We start from the raw sequence: 21,097 nt of genomic DNA, 5'->3' as shown, positions 1-21,097 counted from the left end.
TTAAGTGAATCAGAATGACAGATTTAAAATGCAGAATTCTAAATATGACAACTTATTCACGTCGGCTGCAGTGAATCAGCAATTCCTGTGTGAGTAAGCGGTTTACGAAACAACACAAGCTTCGTTGTCTCGTCAAAGGCTAGAGCCACAAACGTGTTCTTCATATATCGTAGACTTTATTAGGTGAACATTTTAGTATGTGGTTAATTGTTGTTTTCCTGCTGGCAGCCATGTTGTCCATTTCAGGGCTGTTTGGACGAGCTCAGTGAAGTCAGTCAGTGCAAACGACCTCCACACTGTAAAAAACTCCATCTCTTTTAACCGCATCGATGTCATCGTCACCGCTCACACCGCTCCATCGACAGTGACGAGTCTGGTCCACGTCATGGCAGTTTTCTAACGGCGTAGACGAGCACGTCGGGGTCACTGCGATGCAGACCGACCGATGCCGGGTCCAAGCACCCGCACCGGGGACTGGGGTTTCTGGAGCAGATGCAGTAGTGAATCTCTGAACTTATGGACATTTTCAGGGCCGTAAAAGATAAAATAAGTTTGGTCTTTCTCCGTGGTTTTCTCCTGCCTTATCGTCCACTACTAATGCTTTCTCTCTTATTTTGACACTGGATTGTTAATTTCACCCCTTGATTTTCTTTTCTTTTCTTTTAATTTCTCTTTTGTTATTTATTTATTTTTTATTTATTATTTTCATGTCAGGTCCAGGTCTGATTTAGTTATAATTGTGTCTGTACGTCTGACATCGTGTGCGTGTGTTCGCAGTCGAGGACGAGCACCCGTCGGCGCTGTCGCCCAAGAAGAAGCAGCGCAACGGAGGGATGCGGAACTCGCCCAACTGCTCGCCCAAGATGATGAGGTAAGAGACGCTTCTTGTTTTTATTATTTCAACTCCGTCTTTTAAATGTGGAGTGAGAGGAAGGTGGGTACAGCGAGGGAGGGAGGGAGGGAAGGTGGAGACACTTCAGAGGCTGCTGAGATGGTTGGGTGTTTGGGGGGTAAATGAAGGTTTGGCAGAAGATGGAGGTAAAGGAAAAAGTCGGCGGTGGAGTCGAAAGGTGCCCTGTTCTGCTCCGGCTGTCAGCTGTTAATGACGGAGCTGAAATAACATTTCTGTCATGAAACACGTCTGCAAGGAGACGCCTTTTTATTTTTTCAATTTTTTTTTATATTTTAACTCCTGTGGCTTTAAAGTCGCAGCTGTCACCTCCTCGGGTCTGGTCCACATGTACTCCTTAAACAATGCTGGCACTAATGACACCGGCAACCAATCACAGGGACCTGCATGCTCACTCTGCCCTCGGGCGACTTCCTCTATTGTGGGAACCCCAAAACCCCACACACACACACACACATGCCATCCTCCCCCTGTGTGTGTGTGTGTGTGTGTGTGTGTGTGTGTGTGTGGGAGGCCATATGCGAGACGACGTATCGTCACACAATCAAATATGAATTTCACCTCGCTTTTATCTTGTCCCGCAGAATGAAAGTGTCGTTAATTGATTTTGAGAGATTAAAAGGCTCTCGCTGAGTATTTTTGTGCGTGTCTGAGGTTTGGAGGCGGAGGAGGATGATGATGATGATGATGATGATGAGACGCGACGGAAACACTCGCAGCTGATGTGTTTTCGTGGTCATCATCGTCATCATCGTCATCATCAGTGTCGTGGAGAAACAAACATGGCAGCGTGTAAAGTGCTGTAGCTGAAATAAATATTAAACTCTTTATATTTTATAGAATAAAACTGTAAAATACAGAACATTTGAACTTATGTCATATATGTCTTCTATATTACTGGAAATCACTAGAATTTGGTATTACGAGAATATTTTCACCTTATTTTTAATTATTTCTATGATTTTAAGTATTATTTCACTTTGTAATGTAAATGTCATTTTACTGTAAAATTATGACCTTGTTTCCTATTTTCAACCACAGCTTTTTGTTATTTTATTTATTTTTACAGGTATTTTACATATTTTTCATGGGTATTATTTCACTTTGTAGTATAATCTTACAACATAATACTCAGAAACTACTTTTACCTAATTTTATTTTATTTTCTTTTACCCTTTTTTTTCCCTGTATTTTAACAGTTGTGTTATGGATTATTTTGTTTGTTTTTGGTATTTCTTTTAGATTTAATGTGAATCTACCATCACGTGTTATTTCTAACCTTTTACCTGGAAATTGTACAATTATTTAGTTACGGAGCCGTAATGTAAAGATTTTAATTCATTTACGTCATTTAACTCTTTGTTTTCGGGGCTGTTTTTTCCTTGTTGTTGTGTTTTCCTGACGTTGGAGTCAAATTCTTTGTGTTTGTGTTGGTTTCCCTGAGGCAGCGTCTCCTCCTCGTCCTCCTCCTCTTCCTCCTCCTCCTGCACTGATGCGTGTGTGTGTGTGATTTTGTCCAGTGCTTGTCAAGCCTCCCCCTCCATTCCACACACACAGAAACACTTAATAAGCCTTCACACATGCCAAAGCATTAGCCCAACACAGTCTCGTTTGCAGCATCATTTTCCGTGCCCTTGCTCAGAGGAAAAGCTTCAAAATAAAGTAAAATAAAAAAAACACAAACAACGATGAGACGTTGGCGTCTTTCCAGAAACTGCTTAAGTTAAAACACACACAAAAAAATCCCTTTTCTTTATCTTCTTAAAGGAGAACACGGTCCCTGACGCTTCTGTATTTCTTGCGCGTAATATTATGCATGTGTGTGTGTGTGAGTGTATAACTCTTGAGTGTTATTTACTCACTTTAACAAAAAAAAAAGGGGGTCTTCAAAGCGGTGTCAAAGTTTTCTCTGCTTTAGGGTCTGCTTCTGTATTCTGCCGGCTCCTGGGTGCTGAGGATGACAGCTCCTCTGTTATAGGTGCAGATTTTTTTTATTTATATATTTATTTATTTATTTATTTATTTATTTTATTATTCTCCAAGTCTTAGCCTTCAGCGAAACATCAAATTACCCGTCACACACACACACACACACACGCACACACTGCTGCCAACACACACACAACATCACATATATATAAAACTCTCTCTCTCTCTCTCTATATATATATGTATGTATATATATATATATATATATATATATATATATATATATATATATATATATATATATATATATATATATATGAAACAGTTTACAAGGTGTGTGTGTTTTATGCACAATGAAAAGTGATTGTTTGAGGTAGCCTTAGGGATATTTTACTCTACAAGCAAAGAGGAGGGAGGGGAAACACAGAGTGTGTGTGTGGAGTGAGGACGACTCTCGCAGCCTAAAGGCCTTTGTAAATAAATAATGATCAACAGATTGGCTGTGGGCTTTTGAAAAGCATGCCTTTGTCAGTTTGCATGATGGGGGGAAATTTTCAAAGCCAGAGTGTTGCCTTCATAGTCGAGGGAGAGAGGGAGAGAGGGATTGTGGGAGCGCGTTCTTCCCCCTGCCTGTGAAACACTGGAATAACTCAACTCTGTTTGAAACACACTGTACACTGAGGGGAGACACCAGAGAGAAACATGCTGGAAGGGAATGATTTGTCCTATATGTACTGTATATAACACTTTATTTCATATTTGATACAAATATGTTTTTAAGTTAAATCAAAGAAATATTTTTAGTTTATTTCTTTTTGCTGCAAATTTTCTGCAAGAAGAATAAAACTGGCACTCGGAGAAAAAAATATTTGAGCCGCTTTCACGTTATCACGACTAAGTCTTCATATTTTGATGACTGAGTTTTCTCTTTATAACGACTAAGTTTCATATTTCCTGTTATAACAACTGAATTTTCCTATTATAACGACTCAGTATTCTCTTTGTAAAGACTAAGTTACATATTTTCTCATCGTAGTGACTAAGTTTTCTTTAAATCGACCGATATTTTCTGCATTTCTTATCCAAACAACAAACTTGTGTCTTCAGTAAATCACCTGCCAAGTTTGAATCATGTCAAACAAACTGTCCTGTGATTATAAGACGTTCCTTGTGTTTGTAGATAGATTTCAATCACAATCAATCAATCAATCAATCAATCAATCGCTTGACAATCGAGAAAAATCAAATGTCAGACATATTTAGTTGAAGTTTACTGTATTAAACATAATCCTGTCATCGGTTCGTCTTCACTCATTCACATGTCGTGGTGTTAACAAACTACGTCTCCATCGCGGCGTCAACAGCATTTACAGAAATGTGTCATCATCGTCATCATCGTCATCGTCAGCTGCAGCAGCTCATATATTATCAGCAGCTGGTTTCTCTTGGGCGTGGCACAGATGTCATGTGTGCTCAGCCTGAGCCTCGCGGTGTGAAGGTTCAAACCCGAGGCAGAGAGTGAGGAAGAAGAAGGAGAGAGGAGGAGGAGGAGGAGGAGGAGGAGGAGGAGGAGGAGTGTGGATGCTGGTGACAGGCTGCCACTCACGCCGCTGACAGCTCTGTGAACGATAGCTGTCTTTGGCAGAGCGAAGGTAGAGCGGCGGCGACGGCGGCGCCTGCACCAGCCCGTCAGCGCCTGAGCGAGGCTGAGCAGAGAGAAGTGACGGAGGAGGAGGAGGAGGAGGAGGAGGAGGAGGAAGAGTTGATTGGCGCGAGCGCGCAGCTCCGGATGAAAGATTGAGGCTGAGTGTAAAAACACTAAATGCTGTCAGTGTTTTTTTTATCACCTGCACTAACTGATGGAGGGAAGAGTGGAGGAGGAGGAGACGAGGAGACGAGGAGAGACGGAGGCTAATTGACAGTTTTTACCACCCAACTTTTACTTCTTTTTTTCTCCCGCCGTGATGCCATGCAACCCAAATGTAGGCTGAAGGCAGAGACGACATCAAAGTCCTGTCAGCGAGTGACAGTGTTGATAGACGATAGAGAGACAGACAGACAGACAGACAGACAGACAGAGAGAGATGTACGTCAAATTCCCAAACATCTCACCTCTGTGCAGTTCACTTCTCTCTGGATTTTAATGTCTGCGTCAAACTGTAAATAAGTTCTAAATATATTGTGGATATTATATCGATTTCATGACCCGAGACCAGATAAAGTCGTAGATTTTGTGGTCGTTTTCCCGGGTTTTAGATGCTGTTTAGTCAAATATTTATTTTTATGTCATAATTTATGATACTGAATAAAATATTGATAGAAACACATGGAATTAACTTATTACGTAGCATTTTCTTTTCTATCATTTATTTTTACATCCTTTTATGGCCACTATTTTGTACATTGATAAAGTTACATTTATGTGAATGTATTCGTCTTTAGTCAAATATTATGTGATATTTATGATGTTCAATAAAATATCAATGTCTTTCCCTGGTTTTAAAGGCTGATATAGAGACAAGTGTATAAAAAACAGAAATGACTCTATATATGTTATTATATAATATGTTATTCAAATACATATCATATAAATCTGAACAAAAACCCAATCGTGACCCCGACCCAGTGTTTGAGAACCACTGTGCTTTAGAGAACGACGTCTTGTAACATTAGCACGGGAGCGTGAGTCGCACTGACACGAGGCTTTTTCACGGTCAGTGTTACAGCAGATTAAAGTCACTGCCGTGGGTTTGGTGTTGTTGAAACATTAATGTCCGTCAGGTAGGAAGTGAAGTGTGATTGGTGCAAAAACCCTGAAATATTTAAAGTGCGAGAGTCTGTCGGAGCGTTTACTGTTTTCTCTGCGTGGCAACGGGAGGTGGAGGAGGAGGAGGAGGTGGAGGAGGAGAGAGTACGTTGTCATGTCATTCGGTCAGAAGCAACAGACACCAGGATTCTCAGCTCGCTGAATGTTAACGAAAATGCTGATATTATGATTATTACATGTAAAGTGCTGTTAAAGGGTAGTTTGATTTTGCCATTAGACAACTTTTTCTGACTGGAAATTAAAGTTTGTGTTGCTTTGAAAACACTTTACTCTTCCACACCAAATTCCATAGAGAAAATCAGCATTTGAAGCTCACAGGAACTCAGGAGCTGCTGGGCGACCGCTGCGTTGTTTGCTTATTTTTTGTGACTTGGGTAAATAAAAAAACACATAATTAGCACATTTTAATTTAGTGATGGAGGCAGAAGTGGATGAACAACTCAGTGTGCTGTGATGTAAAATGGCTTTGGAGCTGCAGAGAGAGAGAGAGAGAGAGAGAGAGAGAGAGAGAGAGAGAGAGAGAGAGAGAGAGAGAGAGAGAGAGAGAGAGAGCGAGAGCGAGAGAGCGAGAGGTTTACAAAGCAAAACAGAGACTCAGAAAAGTGAGATAATGAGACAAACAAATTCATAAGTGATTGTAAACTTGGTTCCTGATGTCACTACAAGAGTTGGAAGTTTTATTGTGTGTCTCAAAAAAGACAGATTTCACAAAATGGTCCATTGTATAATGTTGTATGTTATTCTTTTTTCGTTTTTCCTTAGTCGACACGACCCACTTCTAATTCCTGGGAACGAAAATATCGAGAACATGGACATGAACGTGAAGAGGTATGATTCGACAGGAATGTTTCACTGGTGCCCGTCAAAGGACATCGAAAAGGTCATCCTGGTGAGTCGGGGGCGGGGCATACATACACAATACAAGTGCAGTCTTGTTTCAATGTTGAAATAAAAGTATAAAATGTGAGAAAAACACACACACACAGACAAAACCCTGAAGAGAAAGTTAAGTTTGCTCAGGAGCAAAAAGTTCCCCACAGTCATGACTCAGCACAATCACATACTAATGTGTATTGAAATTTCTCTCTAATTATGCCTCTCTGTTGTTTCAAGGTGAGTTTACTGTTTCACTTATATACAGTATAAGTATATATATATATATATATCTCCTCCTAATAATCTGTGTATCCCCAGAGTCCATGCATGGGTTTGCTTTACACGGCAGTTTGTAAGCATTGTAAACTTTGTCCGAATCGAGCATAAATCAAATGGGACAATTACTGAACTTTGCACATTCAAGAAAAGGCAGTTTTTGACTGAGACACCACTGACCGGTTTGTATCTTTCGTAAAATATTGTTTGTTGAAGGTGAAAGATTCTCCGGCGTGAGTCGTGTCATCAAAGAAATGTTTGTCGATATGCAGACGACTGTCTAGAATAAATAACCGATTACCAATTTACAAAGTTTGAGGTTATTTGCAGCAGAGATCCTTTGATTCTCCTTGTTTAATTTGCAGTCTGGTAAATAATAATAATAATAATTAATGGGACCAAACAAATGATGTCACATGTTTCTAATTAGCTGTTTTTATTCTTAGAAAACAGAGAAGTTCAGACTCATTTTTCATGACTTCATCTACATTTTTGTTTTTGTACAATAAATCACTAATCTAAATCCAAATCTAAACGTAATCTAAAAATCTAAAAAAAGTTTTGTAGGAGAGGAATTTTGTCACTTTTAGACCCTTTTTTTTAACATTTATTTTTTTAGGCTTTGAATCTTAAATTGATCATAAAGAGTCTTTTTTTTTTTTTAAATACTACCATTGGGTATCAGTACTTAATTCAAGTGTTTACGTCTGTAGCAAATCTATAAAGCCAACATTTCCCATTGTTCTGAAGAAAAGCTAAAAACAAGAGACCAGACTGTGTATGCTGTTGTCATTGTAGCATTTTCTTTTCTTACAATTAACTCAAACCTTAAAAATGCGTCATGCTCTTGTGCAACATCTTGAAAGCAGAAGAACTGAAACATCATATTCACTTCGTTCGTACCCTGTTGATTTATGACGGGGTGACACTTACAGTATGTATGTATTGTCTGCAACTATAATCTTACAAACTGCATTTTTCCTTCTGATTGAATCAAGTGTCCTTTGAGAAAAGAAAGGTCATGTTTGTCAATTCCTCTTTGTCTCATTTGTTCAATAAACTGCTTATGAACAGAATAGTAGTTAATCAACATTTGTTTGTGTAAAGTTGGTTAACACACTATTTTACTATGGGTTTATAAGAGTTTTTGAGAGACCCTTTAAGACTCTTTAATATTCACTTCTCTAAAAGTGTTTTTTTCTCTCTTCTTCTTCTTCTTCTCGTTTTTCCCTGGCAGACTCGGAGTGAGGCGTCCATGACGGTGCTGAGCGGCCATGTGGTGGTCTGTATATTTGGGGATGTCACGTCCGCTTTAGTGGGGCTGCGAAACCTGGTGATGCCTTTAAGAGCCAGTAACTTCCATTACCACGAGCTGAAGCCCATAGTGTTTGTGGGCTCGCTGGACTATCTGCGGAGAGAGTGGGAAACTTTACACAACTTTCCTAAGGTCTCCATCTTACCCGTGAGTGTTCCTGTCCACCGACGTGGGAGATGACATTTCCAATTCCTTGTAGAACGAATATTTAACGTTCTGTTACGGATTTACAACTACTCACCTGCTAATGCTAAAGCTGTCTATATTAAAGTGCAACAAACACATATTTTGAGGAATTAGCAGGTAGAACTTTCTTATTTATGACCTACTTAGCCTGGACTTGTCCTCCATTTCTGAGGTGACTGACATCAGCGACAACAACAGGTCAAAATTAGCATCTGCTCACTACTTACATTGATGTGATCCACAATACAAAACATCAGCCTGGGGCAAATGCTATCGCTATATACACTCATACACACTCATATTTTGAGATGATATCAGGAAGTACAACGTCCTCACTTATTTATGACCAGGCCCTGTCCTACTTAGCTTTGTCCTGCTAGCTCACAGACGGCTACTGTCCCCTATTTTTAAACATGTGAAATCACAAAGCCATCGTGTTATGACGTGTCCCACAAATTCAGTTCAGATATTTAAACTCAAGTTAGCACTTAACTCAAAATGAGCGTCTTTTCCTTTGACATTGTAGGTAATCCCATAGTCCACATCCAGCCGTACACATTTAGGCAAATTTCCTAATTTAAGTTAACATTTATAACATATCGCGTATAATCTACACCTACACCTAACTATTTTTGTGTTGCTTTTGTTGGACAAAGATCATCCGACACTGCGTTGCGATCACTTTACAACATGATCCGATAAGGGGTGGAGTGGCACCCTGTGTGCGAAAGACATCATGGTCTCAAAGGTCACAAGTTTGAATCCACTCCTGGCTGATTGTGCTCAATTCCATTGTAAGTCACTATGGATAAAAGCTTCTGCTAAATGACGCTTTTGCGTCATAAAAAAAATTGAATGTAATCCAGCCTCTGGAAAATGTCCCCAGCACCAAGGACCACGGAACGGCCAGTCCACCGCCGAGCACTGAAGCGACACATACGTGTTAGAAAAGGTTGTCAGTCCGATTTGATCTCACACTTCTCAATTGAACGATCACTCCATTGCAAGCTCAGTTGCCCCCACTCCCCCTCTCCTCCAGAGCAGTGACACATCCCGTATATCCAAGACAGATCTTGATTGTGTGTGTGTGTGTGTGTGTCGCTGCCTTGTTAGGCCTCACTTGACTGATGATCAGAGGAGAATCTCAAACACAGCCCTCAGCGCACAGTAGCCTTTAGATTAGTCCAAGTCTCTGATTCTCCGATGCCCTGATAGATCAGTGGAATGTCATCGCCTCAGAACATGAATACTCGTTAACTAATTTCCCAGAGCTCCACTCCACTCTACTTCTTACATTTTGTTTTTCTCTCCCTCTCTCTCTCTCTCTCTGTCCCTCCATGTCTGTCTGTGCTCTCTCCGTTTGTGTTTTCTCCTTTTCTCTCTCTCTCTCTCTCTCTGCTGAAGGGTACGCCATTAAGTCGGGCAGATTTAAGGGCTGTCAACATCAACCTCTGTGACATGTGTGTAATACTGTCGGCCAATCAGAACAATATCGAAGATACCTCGCTGCAGGATAAGGAATGCATCTTGGCATCACTCAACATCAAATCTATGCAGTTTGATGACAGCATCGGGGTCTTGCAGGCTAATTCCCAAGGTAAGGAGCCTCCTAACGGACTCTTTATGCACTGCTGCCCAACGGGGACAGGTTGTGACAGGGAGGCAGGGAAGTCTGTAGTCAAAGATTGAAAGCGAAAAAGGGGGAAAAAGAGCAAGGGGATTGGCAGGGACGTTTGCAACTGGGTAAGCAAAATAGACAACTGGGACTCCAAGCTGATAAGGGGCCCCTGAAGACAGCAGAGTACAGAATTCTAGATGTTTCTCTTCAATTGTCCAAAGTGGCCGTGTGGGAGAACACAAATGTCCACAAAAGATTCCCTCGATGTGTCAAATCTCTGGTTTTTGGACATTTTCTTATGTTCTCACCCAGACAATCACCCCAGCTGTGTCCACACCAAAGTTTAGAAATCGGACTCTTAGAACACGGTAATTGTCTACTTCATTGTCAGGAGGGGGCCACAGAAAACAGCACTGAATGTGTAGCTGCTTTTAAACCTGCTGCCAAATCTCACTCCGGACATTACTCGAACTTCTCCTACCAGTGCGTTTGTCTAATTTCGGGATTCCTACTATCGTGAAAAGCATCTTACCCAGACAGTCTCTCATTCATACAATATGAAGGGAAATTTGCCATGGACTTCTACTGCGAGCACCCAAAAGTTTCTGGATTTCTGATATAAATTCAGAAATAATTTAACATTCTTCATTTTTCCTTAATATTTCAGGATTGCATGTCAGGTTTGGTCTCGTTTGCTTTGGGGAAACACCTCTGAGACTGTAGTTTGTCAAGTAGCGTCTGCGAAGTGTCCCCTAAATTGAAATCCTGTGCGTGTTTTGCCGTGAGTGACATCTTTAAACCGCCTGTAAAAGACGACGCGCAATTGTCTCACCAAGCCTTTTTGAAGAGTATTTACTCCCCGTCATCTTCGGCTGATTCCACTCGTGCCTCGCCGGTTAATTACTCGCCGCTACCGCGTCCTTGATAATACTTTTTAATGATGTAATCAACATGGCTGTGTCACTTGATGTTGCTCCCCGCGATCTGGTATCTGGCAGATCGTCTGGAACAGATTGTCGATGTTTGCCGACAAACACGCGAACCTGGCAGCCCATCAGGCCTCATCATCATTAAGCAGCCAGTACAAATCAGCAGGCAGGCCAATTTCAGCTGCTCCTCATTAGTCACAACAAAACAGCGACACACGTGCCCACGTCCACGCTTGTGTGTTTTCCCACATTAACGATGAGCCAGGAATCAAATCAGTCCAATAAGATAAGACTGTTATTCATTCCCCAACATAGACGTTTTAATGAGATAAAGCAACATCTTAAGCAGTTGAAGACGTGTTTAACTGGAGACTGAAGTTTGTTTACTCTCCCACACCAAAGTCCATAGAGAAACACAGTGATTTTAACATCACAGCACACACGAGTTGTTGATCTTCTGTTGCCTCCATCAGTAAATTCAAACGTCTTATTTGGTAAAACTCGGCATTCTAATTTATCCGTTCAGATTAACGTCAGTGACATGATGTGACCACACGAGGCAGCAGTAGACCAGAAGCTCCTGTGTTTTGTGTGCTAAAATCACTGATTTTCTCTATGGACTTGTGGGTGTGGGGAGAGTGAGTTGTTTACAAAGCAACACAACCTTTGCTTTCCAGGAGAAGGCTGTGTATAAATGAGTTTTTCCCTCACTTCATGATTTAGAATCGTGAGTTTTGAAGGACTTGGCGCGCTCTGAGCTCTGAACTCTTTAGCGCCACCCGCACAGCGGCCGCTGTAACTACAAATCAAAAGTTGAAGGTCCAAGAGGCTGTTATTTCTTAAGTGCAGAGCACTTCCACATGTTTTAGGAGAATGCCAATGCTCTTATTCCTCCTGCCATGAGTGAGCGATGCCCTGTCAATAGCGGTGCCACCGAGGAACAATAAGCAGGGGGTAAATCTGAGAGCACGCCGCTCCTGGGAGCCGTATTCACAAAAAGCCACCTCCATATGGAGCCCGACTCGCCCATATCCTCTCCCAGGGTCGATGGATGGAGCCTATTGTCATCAATAATTGGGTCTTACATCAAGCAACCATTCCAGTGATAAATACTTCACTTTAGAGAGAACACACACACACACACTTACTCTGACTCCACAGTGACATGCATTCATGCATACACAAGACAACACACACACATACAAATGCCCAGACAGTGCCATTGTATCATAGGTATTGCTTTGGGGATTCCTTCCCTCCCTGAATGCTCCCATTCAGACGCTGTCTGTGGAATTTAAAACACAAGAAAGGTGCAAATGAATAAGTAAACACGGTGGTTTCCTGGGGGAGAGCTTGTCACGGCTGCTGTAGCATGTAAGTCAACCACAGAAGCACGCGGCCGTGCCCAGGGGGCTACACGGAGACGGGGGGTACGTTACTCCACCCCCGGTTATCCCACTTGTCCTGGTGTAAGCGGAGCGACGAGCACGAGACGTGGTTTTTAAAACCTCCCTGTGTAGCAACAGTAACAGTCAGAGGAAGACACGGCGTGTGTGTGTGTGTGTGTGTGTGTGTGATGAGGCTGCTTGTGTGTTCTGGGTCATAAATGATGACCTTCTCGAGTCACTCGGTTAAAAATTCAATTAGGACACCCAGGAATAATTCAATAGGGCAGTTAAATCAGCACAGTTGTCATTCGGTGCCAGTTTCCAATAAGATTAACCTTATAAAAAATGGTTAATCCTCAGGTTATTAAAGATAGAGTTAAGGTTGTTTGGATGTCCAGTGGAAACACACTCATTTTAGCCACTTATAAAATCTATGCATATTTAAGTGTAGAGAATGTCTACAGCGTTAGCTCACAGTGAGCACCAAAGTCCAGACAGAAGCTCGCAGGGACACAGGAACTGCTGGTTCACTGCTGCCTCATTTGGTAAGTTTGTGTTACTTGGCTAAGCCCGCCTACAGTCCTTGAATTTGAGGGAACTGGTCCTGGAAAGTGGGTCACATGGTTGGTGTGGTGGTTAGCAGCAAGAAGACCTGGGTTTGCAACCTGGTTGGAACACATGGAATTTGTATGTTCTCCCCATGTTTGCTTGGGTTTTCCCCAGGTTCTCCGGGTTCTCCGGGTTCTCCGGATTCTCCAGGTTCTCCGGTTTCCTTCCCACAGTCCAAAACATACAGATTTGGGGATTAGGTAAATTGGACACTCTAAATTGACTGTGAGATTGGATGCTTGGTTGTCTTGGTTGTCTCTATGTGGTTCTTGTGATGGACTGGCGGCCTGTCCAGGGTGTCCTCAGCCTTTTGCTCTATGTCAGCTGAGAATGGAGGATAAACGGTCGAAAATGAGTGAATGAGTGTCCTGGAAAGTCCTTGAAATTGATGTCAACCAAGTGGTTCCTATCATGTTCTATCACGCCGCTGACCCCTAAAAGCAGTGTCCATATAGTCATTTTCCCACCTCGTTCACTCAACCCTTTCTTCTTCTTCTTCTTCTTGTTCTTTTGTCAGTCCACACGTTTGAATGACACGGAAAAAAGCTCATGTCGACAACTTCCTGCTGACTGAGCTGACGTGCACTCGTGTATAATGGTGTTGATATGCGGCAGCAGGTCGTGTCCTTCTGAATATGATACTAGAAAACACTTCACTCGGCCTGACGGGGACAACTTTTCCTCTTTCACTTAGACGCATTTCTGCCGTCACACAGAAAATAATCCACGGTCGCTCTCAGGTGATTCTTTGACGCGTTTTGCGAAATTTGGCGCTTGAACTTTTACTCCACTACGTTTCCTCTAAATATCTTTTTTTATTTGTTACTACCAAATAAAATCAGAGGAAGAAGCATTGGTATTATGGTCTGTATTTATATAGAGCTTTTCTAGTCTTGAAGACTTAGTAGAGCCAGGAATTGGACCCACAACTTTCCAGTTGAAAGACAACTCGCCCTACCACTGAGCCACCACTGCTCAATCATAACGCCTCACCTTTTTAATACTCTTACTTTTAACACTTCTAAGTTTTTATATCAGAAAAATGACTTTTGATACTTAAATGTCATGGACTTTTACTTAAGTAATATTGTATAATAAGACGGTCAAAAAGGTCAGTGATGGTCAATGAACAAAACCCAACAGGCATTTCGCACCTGTGATATTTGAACAAAGCTTTACAGCGATCATCTCCACACTTGGTGAGGTCACTGTGGACAAATTGAGGATTAAAAGTTATCGAAAGTTTTTCTTAATGTCATATGGTGTACGAGCTAAGGGCCGGCAAAGTTGGGGCCAGAATTAGGATTTTTCCCTCAGCCAAACAAACTGTTATAACTCGCAATGGAAGGTTCGATCCAAACCAAATTTGTTGTTATTGATTATAATCCTGTACGGAAGACATATCTACATATGTGAAAACATTCAAGTTTGAAAACAGCACTTCCTGGTCGTGAAAAAATAACTTTTACAGGGATTATTGTATCCAACTAAAAATTAGCGAAATCCCTACAAACACATAAAGTTGTGTTGCCATAGGAACAGTGCAAAGTCAGATGTTTGATGTTTGGCGTGTTATTTTAAATATATACACAAATCTTAACTAAAAGGTTGGAAAATTTGTTTTGGTGACCCAAAAAAATTCTTCCGCGACCCATCTGTGGGTCCCGACCCACTGATTCAACAAAACGTGGTTACAGTTTCTCCAGGACACTAAATTAAACGTCCCCACATTAGCAAACCTTTGTGTTCAGAGTTATTCTTTTATTAACTTTGAAAGCACTTAGCAAGGTTTATTGGCAGATGTTGAATATGTTTGTTTGAGTGAAAAATCTATTCAGAATCATCATCTTTATTTACAACAAACATCAATGTGATTATTACAGATTTTTATTCATTTATTATTCATTTATTTTAGTTTTATTTAGTTTATATGTGGGTAGGCGATGGATGAAGTCTTTGTTTCGTTTTAATCACTTTGATACATATCTTATTATGTATGAAAAATCACAACAGTTTGATTTCAACCCATGTTTTTCTTTCTTTTCTTTAGGTTTCACGCCTCCTGGAATGGACAGGTCATCTCCAGACAGCAGTCCAGTACATGGCTTCGTGCGCCAGGCGTCCGTCACCACCGGCTCCAACATCCCCATCATCACAGAACTAGGTTAAAGCCGATGACCTCACTACTGTCAATATTTGCATGTCCAAACATTCCCGACTTTAACCTCCGACCAACTCATTAACTCATTTGCCGACATGAGACACAAAACAGTGCTGGTAACAACAAGTCTTGAACATCATGCTGCTCCCAAAAGTTCCCACTCATTCATTCGGACTCAGGAATGCACGGTGTGGAATTTTTGTTCATGGTGTTTGGTAGCTTTGGCCTGACTCGTCTTAATGATCAGATCTGGCTTCTTCTTCTTTTTTCTTTTTTCTGTCAAGTGGTGATAACGTTAGCTGTAAGTACGGGGGGGGGTTTGGGGTTGGTATCTCTGCTCTTTGTGACATTGTGGATGTTCTGTCACTTGGGAGATGTCAGACAGGCACTTTTTAGGGGACCAGAGCTACATCTCCTGCAATTTGTCCACTAATGCACGAGAGAAAAGGAAATAGACTGAAAAGGTTGAGGGGGGGGGGAAAGAAGAAAAAAAAACTGCCTTGGTAGCAAAATGGGTCCATTTATTAATAACAATGGCAGTGGCTGTTATTCCCTCTGGTGCTGGGGACTCATGAAACTTTCACATCTCTGAGGGGCCTTGGAAAGCACCAGAGACCGGCCACTCTGTCTCCCCTGACCCAATTAGGGAGCAATGGAGCATGAGGCCAGCAAAGCAAAGGCCACAGAGAGAAAGGATCTGCTTAATGTGACTTGTAACGGGGCCACGTCGTTATCTGCAGAGAGCCTCTGTTATTAGACTGCATTTGTGATCGTCACAAAACGAACTGTTGGACTCGCTGGGTTTTTGTCCTCGACTTGAGCGTTGTGGTTTTTATAGCGGAGATGAAACAATGAACAATATGACAGTGGTTAGTTTTATTGTTTTTCTCAAACAGATTTAACTGCAACAATTAAACTTAAACATTTTACTTGGTGTTCTAAAAGAAAACTAGCCCTTTTCCCCTTTTTGTGCAGACAATCTTGAACTTCATTATTTTTAAATTCTCTCTACGCCACATACATTTAAATGTGTTTTCCTGTAAACAAAGAAGGAGCTAACAACTTTATTTTCATGTCCTGTCTGAGAAAACCTCACAGCAGCTACATTTGGCTTATTTTAAGCTACAGTGGTAGCTAGCAGCTATGCTAGCAGCAACTATAGTTGTAATTTAATTTAAAAAGTCAAGTTCTGAGAAGTTATAAATAAGCAGTTAACACCAGCTACATTAGCAGCAAGCAGCTATGTTCGTTTAGCAGTTATGTTAGCAGCTGCTACAGTAGCAGGTAGCAGCTATGTTCTTTTAGCAGTTATGTCATCAGCTGTTACAGTAGCAGCTACATTAGCTGAATGTATTTTCTCATTTAAACAAACATAATAATTAAAAAGGAATTCTGAAGTTTTAAGTTTGATCCAACAGAATCTTACAAAACTTCTTTACCAGGTTTAAGTATGTTTTAAATTCACTTAGGTTTAACTTATTATATGAATGTACTTAGAATACAGGGCAGTAGGCTATAACGGTGTCATAAATAATATTTTAATTTATTTATTGATTTATTTTAAGCAGAATATGAAGTTTGACTGTTGTGCTAAAGACAAAAACAAAACAAACCACAGTCAGAAATGCTTTCATTGGTGCTTTTGTGCTGCAGAATTTCACGGCTACAGTCAGAGCAGACGTGATAACATTGTCCTCCACGAGTGTGCGAGTGTCTGTGAGTCTCAGCGGAACCGCGTTCCGTAATTACGTTGTCACATGTTTCGCTTTGCGGCGCCAGCAGCAGATTAATGTCGAGCGAGAAACATGAAAACACCTCACACGGCGTCGCGCCGATCGATTTCCGTGTGCAGTGGGTGTGTTTTCCGGATAAGACCTCCTTCATCTCTTTCAGGTGTCTCACCGTGAAGTAATGAATTGTTGCCGCGGCGGTGAAGAGCGGCGACGGCGCTTTAATCCCGAGTGCTTTACTCTCGCGCTCCGGACAGCCGTGGAATGTCCCGATTCTCGGACTTGACGCGAGTCGTCGGAATGCCTTTATTGAAACTGTTTCAGTAACAAACCCCATCTCTCCCCCCCTCCCTCCCTCTCATCACCATTAGCTAAACCTGGCAAACTTCTGCCTTTGGTTTCACTCAGTCAGGAAAAAAAGAGTGGAACCAACATACAAATGATAACAGAGCTGGGTAAGGAGCTGAGCCTTTTTGTCCTCCGCTGATCCACCGCCCGCTCCGCCATCGGCTTGTCTTTGGTTCATGTGGCTGCAGTCAAGGCCTCGCCCCTCGCCCCTCGCCCCTCGCTCCTCGCCGCTCGCTGCCATGGCTTCTTTCATTCTCCGTTTTTAAATTGACTGTCTCGTTTTGGCCTCTTTTCTTTTCTGTTCTGTCTTTTTTCTGTTATTTTGTTATTTTTTCCTTCTTCCAATTGTGTTTGCGGAGCATCGCGAGGCTTTGATCAAGCTCAGTCTGTCCTTGTGGCTGTTTTCATGGCGTCCACCCCTCCCTCCCTCCCTCTCTCCCTGCCCTCACCCCCCCTCCTCCACACACACACACACACTCTTTGGCCCCAGCCTGTTTGCATCAGCCCCTGTTGTCTCTTTGACTGACATTTGTGTTCCACAGCGCACACAGAAAAAGGGGCTCGGGAAGAAAATCTGATTTGAAAAACAAAAAAACTTAAGATCAAACAATCCTTTAAGCAGTTTATTTATTTATTTTTAAATGTATCTTCCAGCTTTTTCCAGACTCCCGTATCTCTGAAGCTCGCTGAAGATATTTTTGTAGAACTAAGACCCTTTAGTGCCCACTGCTGCTGGAAACACAGTCTTAAGGAAAAAAGAGCACTTAGGGAGCACTTGAGGGTTTTTTTATTCCACCAATTATCCTCTTGCATGAGAAGCAGAAAACTCTTGTTATTTCAGTTTTTGGGGGGCTTTTATTTCCACTCACACTTCACTCACAGTTCAGATGTGATTCATTATTTATCACGAGGTAGAAATAAATAAATGTATGTATGTGTGTATTGATGTATGTTCATGAATCTGACTTTCAGCGAGAAGGTAAATAATCTTAAAACAATGATGATGTGAAAAAAAACACATCCATCGAGGAAAAACTGAGACAAAGACACAGCATGACGTCGTCACAAGTGCATGGTTTGCTCGTGTGATAGAGAAGCCATTGTTGAAGTCTCAATTTTTGTTTTGTTTATTACGAACATTCTACATGTAGTAATTAAAGAGCATATATTGATTTTAAAGTTTATTTTGCTAAAAAAAATTACTTAAAAAAAATACTTTTATTTTGTGCGTCATGTTGGAGTCAAATAGAACCAAATTTGCGTTCACATTAGGCATCCTTGTGAGATTCGCGTTGCTCAGGGCAACTGCGTGAAAAACTCTCATTTCTCATATCTTTACATTTACTTTGTTTGCAAACTTGTTTTTTTCCACTGGATTCGATGTCAATGCACCTCAAAGGCCTTTGTCCATCAACGCTACGCAAACAAAACAACCTAAAATAAGAAAATAATACCGATAAACCTTCACTGTTCAAATAGTTCACGACATAATGAAGTAAACTTTAATAATGTATCACGGCGCAACACACAAAGTCAACACAAGAAAGCGTCGCGCAAATTTGAAAAAAAACAGCACCAAAATCGCATTTTTGGGGATTAGGCTTCATTGTGAGATTTGCGTTGCTCAGGGCAACTGCGTGAAAAATTCTCATTTTCACTTTTACACAGACTTTGTGTGTGAACTTGTTTTGGATTTGATGTCAATGCACCACAAAGGCCTTTCTCCATCAACAGCAACGCTAAAAAACAACGCAAAAACAACCTTCACTATTAAAATTGAGTGTGACGTCATTAAGTAAATGCTTTTAAAAAACAAGAAGAGAAAGTCAGAAAAATCAACCACAGTCCAGACAAATAAATATTGTTGAGTGAAATTCTGGCATTGATCAGGATACAGGTTAAAAAAATATGAGAAGCAACCAGCAACTTTTCGCACATTTCTTACGTCTTATAATTGCTAAAAATATCAAAATATGTGTGTTTTTCAATATGAAGGGACTTCTACAATGGTTATCGCTGTGTGCACAGAATCTAATCTAATATTTCTCCTAATATTGTGGTTTGTCTTGACGTTGAAATGCATCGTCCTGCATGTGAAAATTCCCAAAGTGTAACACAGTCCAAACAATGAAATATTATGTAGATGAAATCCATAAAAAACTTGACTACATTGACAGTAAAAACATTTGTTTTAGTTTTAATCTCACTCGTATTGTTTGGATGAGAAATAAAGTCAAATATAATGTGCATTTTTTTAATGTGACATTATATCCACACTGACACACCTGACATCTTCTATATATCCCTGAGCTCTCAGGTGTGTCCGTGCCCGTGTGTGTGTGTGTGTGTGTGTGTGTTCTTTTACACCACATGTGTCTAACTGTGTGTACTGGTTTTCTTTTTCCTGCTCCTTCAGTGAACGACTCAAACGTTCAGTTCCTGGACCAAGACGATGATGACGATCCGGACACAGAGCTGTACCTCACTCAACCCTTTGCCTGTGGCACCGCCTTCGCTGTCAGTGTCCTCGACTCATTGATGAGTGCGGTGAGTTCATATTTTATAGGATTCAGCTCCTGATTAATTCCTCAAACTGAGAGGTTTGAATGCTATGAGAGTAAAATTAGAAGACGAGACATTGAAAAGATGTGAAATTCATGTCTGACTTGAAAGAAAGATGTGAGTTTAGAGAGCTTTAAAAGGAAGTAAACCTCAAAAATGCATCATGAACGACATGTTATTAGATGTTTGGCGTTGATCTGGACACAGATGGCTGAGCTTTATGATCTCTGAGTGCTTTCTCCACTTTAATATTAGGTTCAAACTCTTATTTCCTAATGCAGCATGTATAAGTTTATGGTAGTTTTAGTGACAGCTGTACATGTACAAGTTGCTCTAAACAGTTTTCCAAAAACATCCATGAGTCCCAATGAGTTTGTTTGGAAATCATTTTCATACAAACTTAAAAAGACAAACACAACTATCATCCAATAAAACCACAGTCAGCTATTGGCTGAGATATCTTACAACTCTGTTTTTGCCACTTGCTTTTTTTCAACATGAAAATGAAGTTTGTGTCTTCGGTGTCAGAAATCCTTTGTTCAGATTGACCTCAGTGACACAAAGTTGCCACAAGAGGCAGCAGTAGACCAGCAGCTCTTATGACTGTGAGCTAAAATCGTAGGTTTTCTCCATGGACTTTGGTAAGCACTTCAATTTCAATTCAATTTCCAGTTTAAAAAGGCAAAATAAAATGGCCAAAATATTCCTTAGATATAATAGACTGAGGCTGGAGTGGCTTTTATTTGCTGAGCTCATTGTTAAGTGTTTACCTGCTGCTCTCCAGCAGATTCTGTGCACAGCAGGCACCATGAGTGTCGTTGGTTCAAAGAATCCCTTTAAGTGTTGAATGTAAGAATGTTGTCTTGGTGAAAAAACAGGCCAACAGACACCGTTTCACTCTTTTGACGGTCTCAGTCAAGCATGGAATTGAGATAACATGTGAAACAAATAATAAAATTCCCTCCCTGACCCAGTGCGATTGTCCTGCTGTGACGGCTTAATTCCAGCCGCTCTCCGCTGAGACGCGGAGGTTAGAGGGGAGGCAGAAGTGAGCAGAGCAGACGTCAGCTGTAGTCCCGCTCTGGTCAGAGGTGAGCCCAGCTAATGGACAGTGCTCATCCATCATGAGGCTCTGCAGGCCTGTCAGGAGCCCAGAGGGAGGAGCTGCCACTCCGCGGCGGCGGCTGTCGAGTGACATGAACTGTCTCCACACGCGGCAAAAAAAAACAAACAAAAAAAAAAACTGGTCCTGATGGTCTTGAAGGACAAGTGAAGTTGACACCCGCAGAGCGCAGTCAAATCTCTGTGTGAGGAGGCAGAGCGGACGTCGTGCAGCATGTAGAGTGGCATCCACCGCAGAGGAGGGAGCTGTGCCGCTCTGACGTCCCGCTGTTTCATGTCTAACAGGGTCGTACCATAAAAGAAGCATCGGT

The 21,097-nt window shown here is 41.4% G+C and overlaps 1 protein-coding gene across 31 annotated transcripts in view; it reads left to right on the top strand.

Moving 5' to 3' along the window:
• Positions 1 to 21,097, top strand: part of LOC122781676 (calcium-activated potassium channel subunit alpha-1) — a 171,481-nt gene that overhangs the window by 137,302 nt on the left and 13,082 nt on the right. For 28 of the 31 annotated variants that reach the window (XM_044045594.1, XM_044045596.1, XM_044045598.1 and 25 more), the window contains 6 exons: positions 778 to 871; positions 6,429 to 6,555; positions 8,056 to 8,280; positions 9,724 to 9,916; positions 14,914 to 15,027; positions 19,519 to 19,649. In XM_044045594.1, the coding sequence (XP_043901529.1) occupies positions 778 to 871; positions 6,429 to 6,555; positions 8,056 to 8,280; positions 9,724 to 9,916; positions 14,914 to 15,027; positions 19,519 to 19,649 (884 nt within the window). Of the gene's footprint in view, positions 1 to 777; positions 872 to 6,428; positions 6,556 to 8,055; positions 8,281 to 9,723; positions 9,917 to 14,913; positions 15,028 to 17,125; positions 17,210 to 19,518; positions 19,650 to 21,097 lie in introns of all 31 variants that reach the window. The other 3 variants (XM_044045623.1, XM_044045625.1, XM_044045624.1) reach the window with 1 other exon arrangement.

Source organism: Solea senegalensis, linkage group LG15 (assembly GCF_019176455.1).
Source record: "Solea senegalensis isolate Sse05_10M linkage group LG15, IFAPA_SoseM_1, whole genome shotgun sequence".
NCBI lineage: Eukaryota > Metazoa > Chordata > Actinopteri > Pleuronectiformes > Soleidae > Solea > Solea senegalensis.
This window is presented reverse-complemented; position numbering and strand designations above follow the sequence as displayed.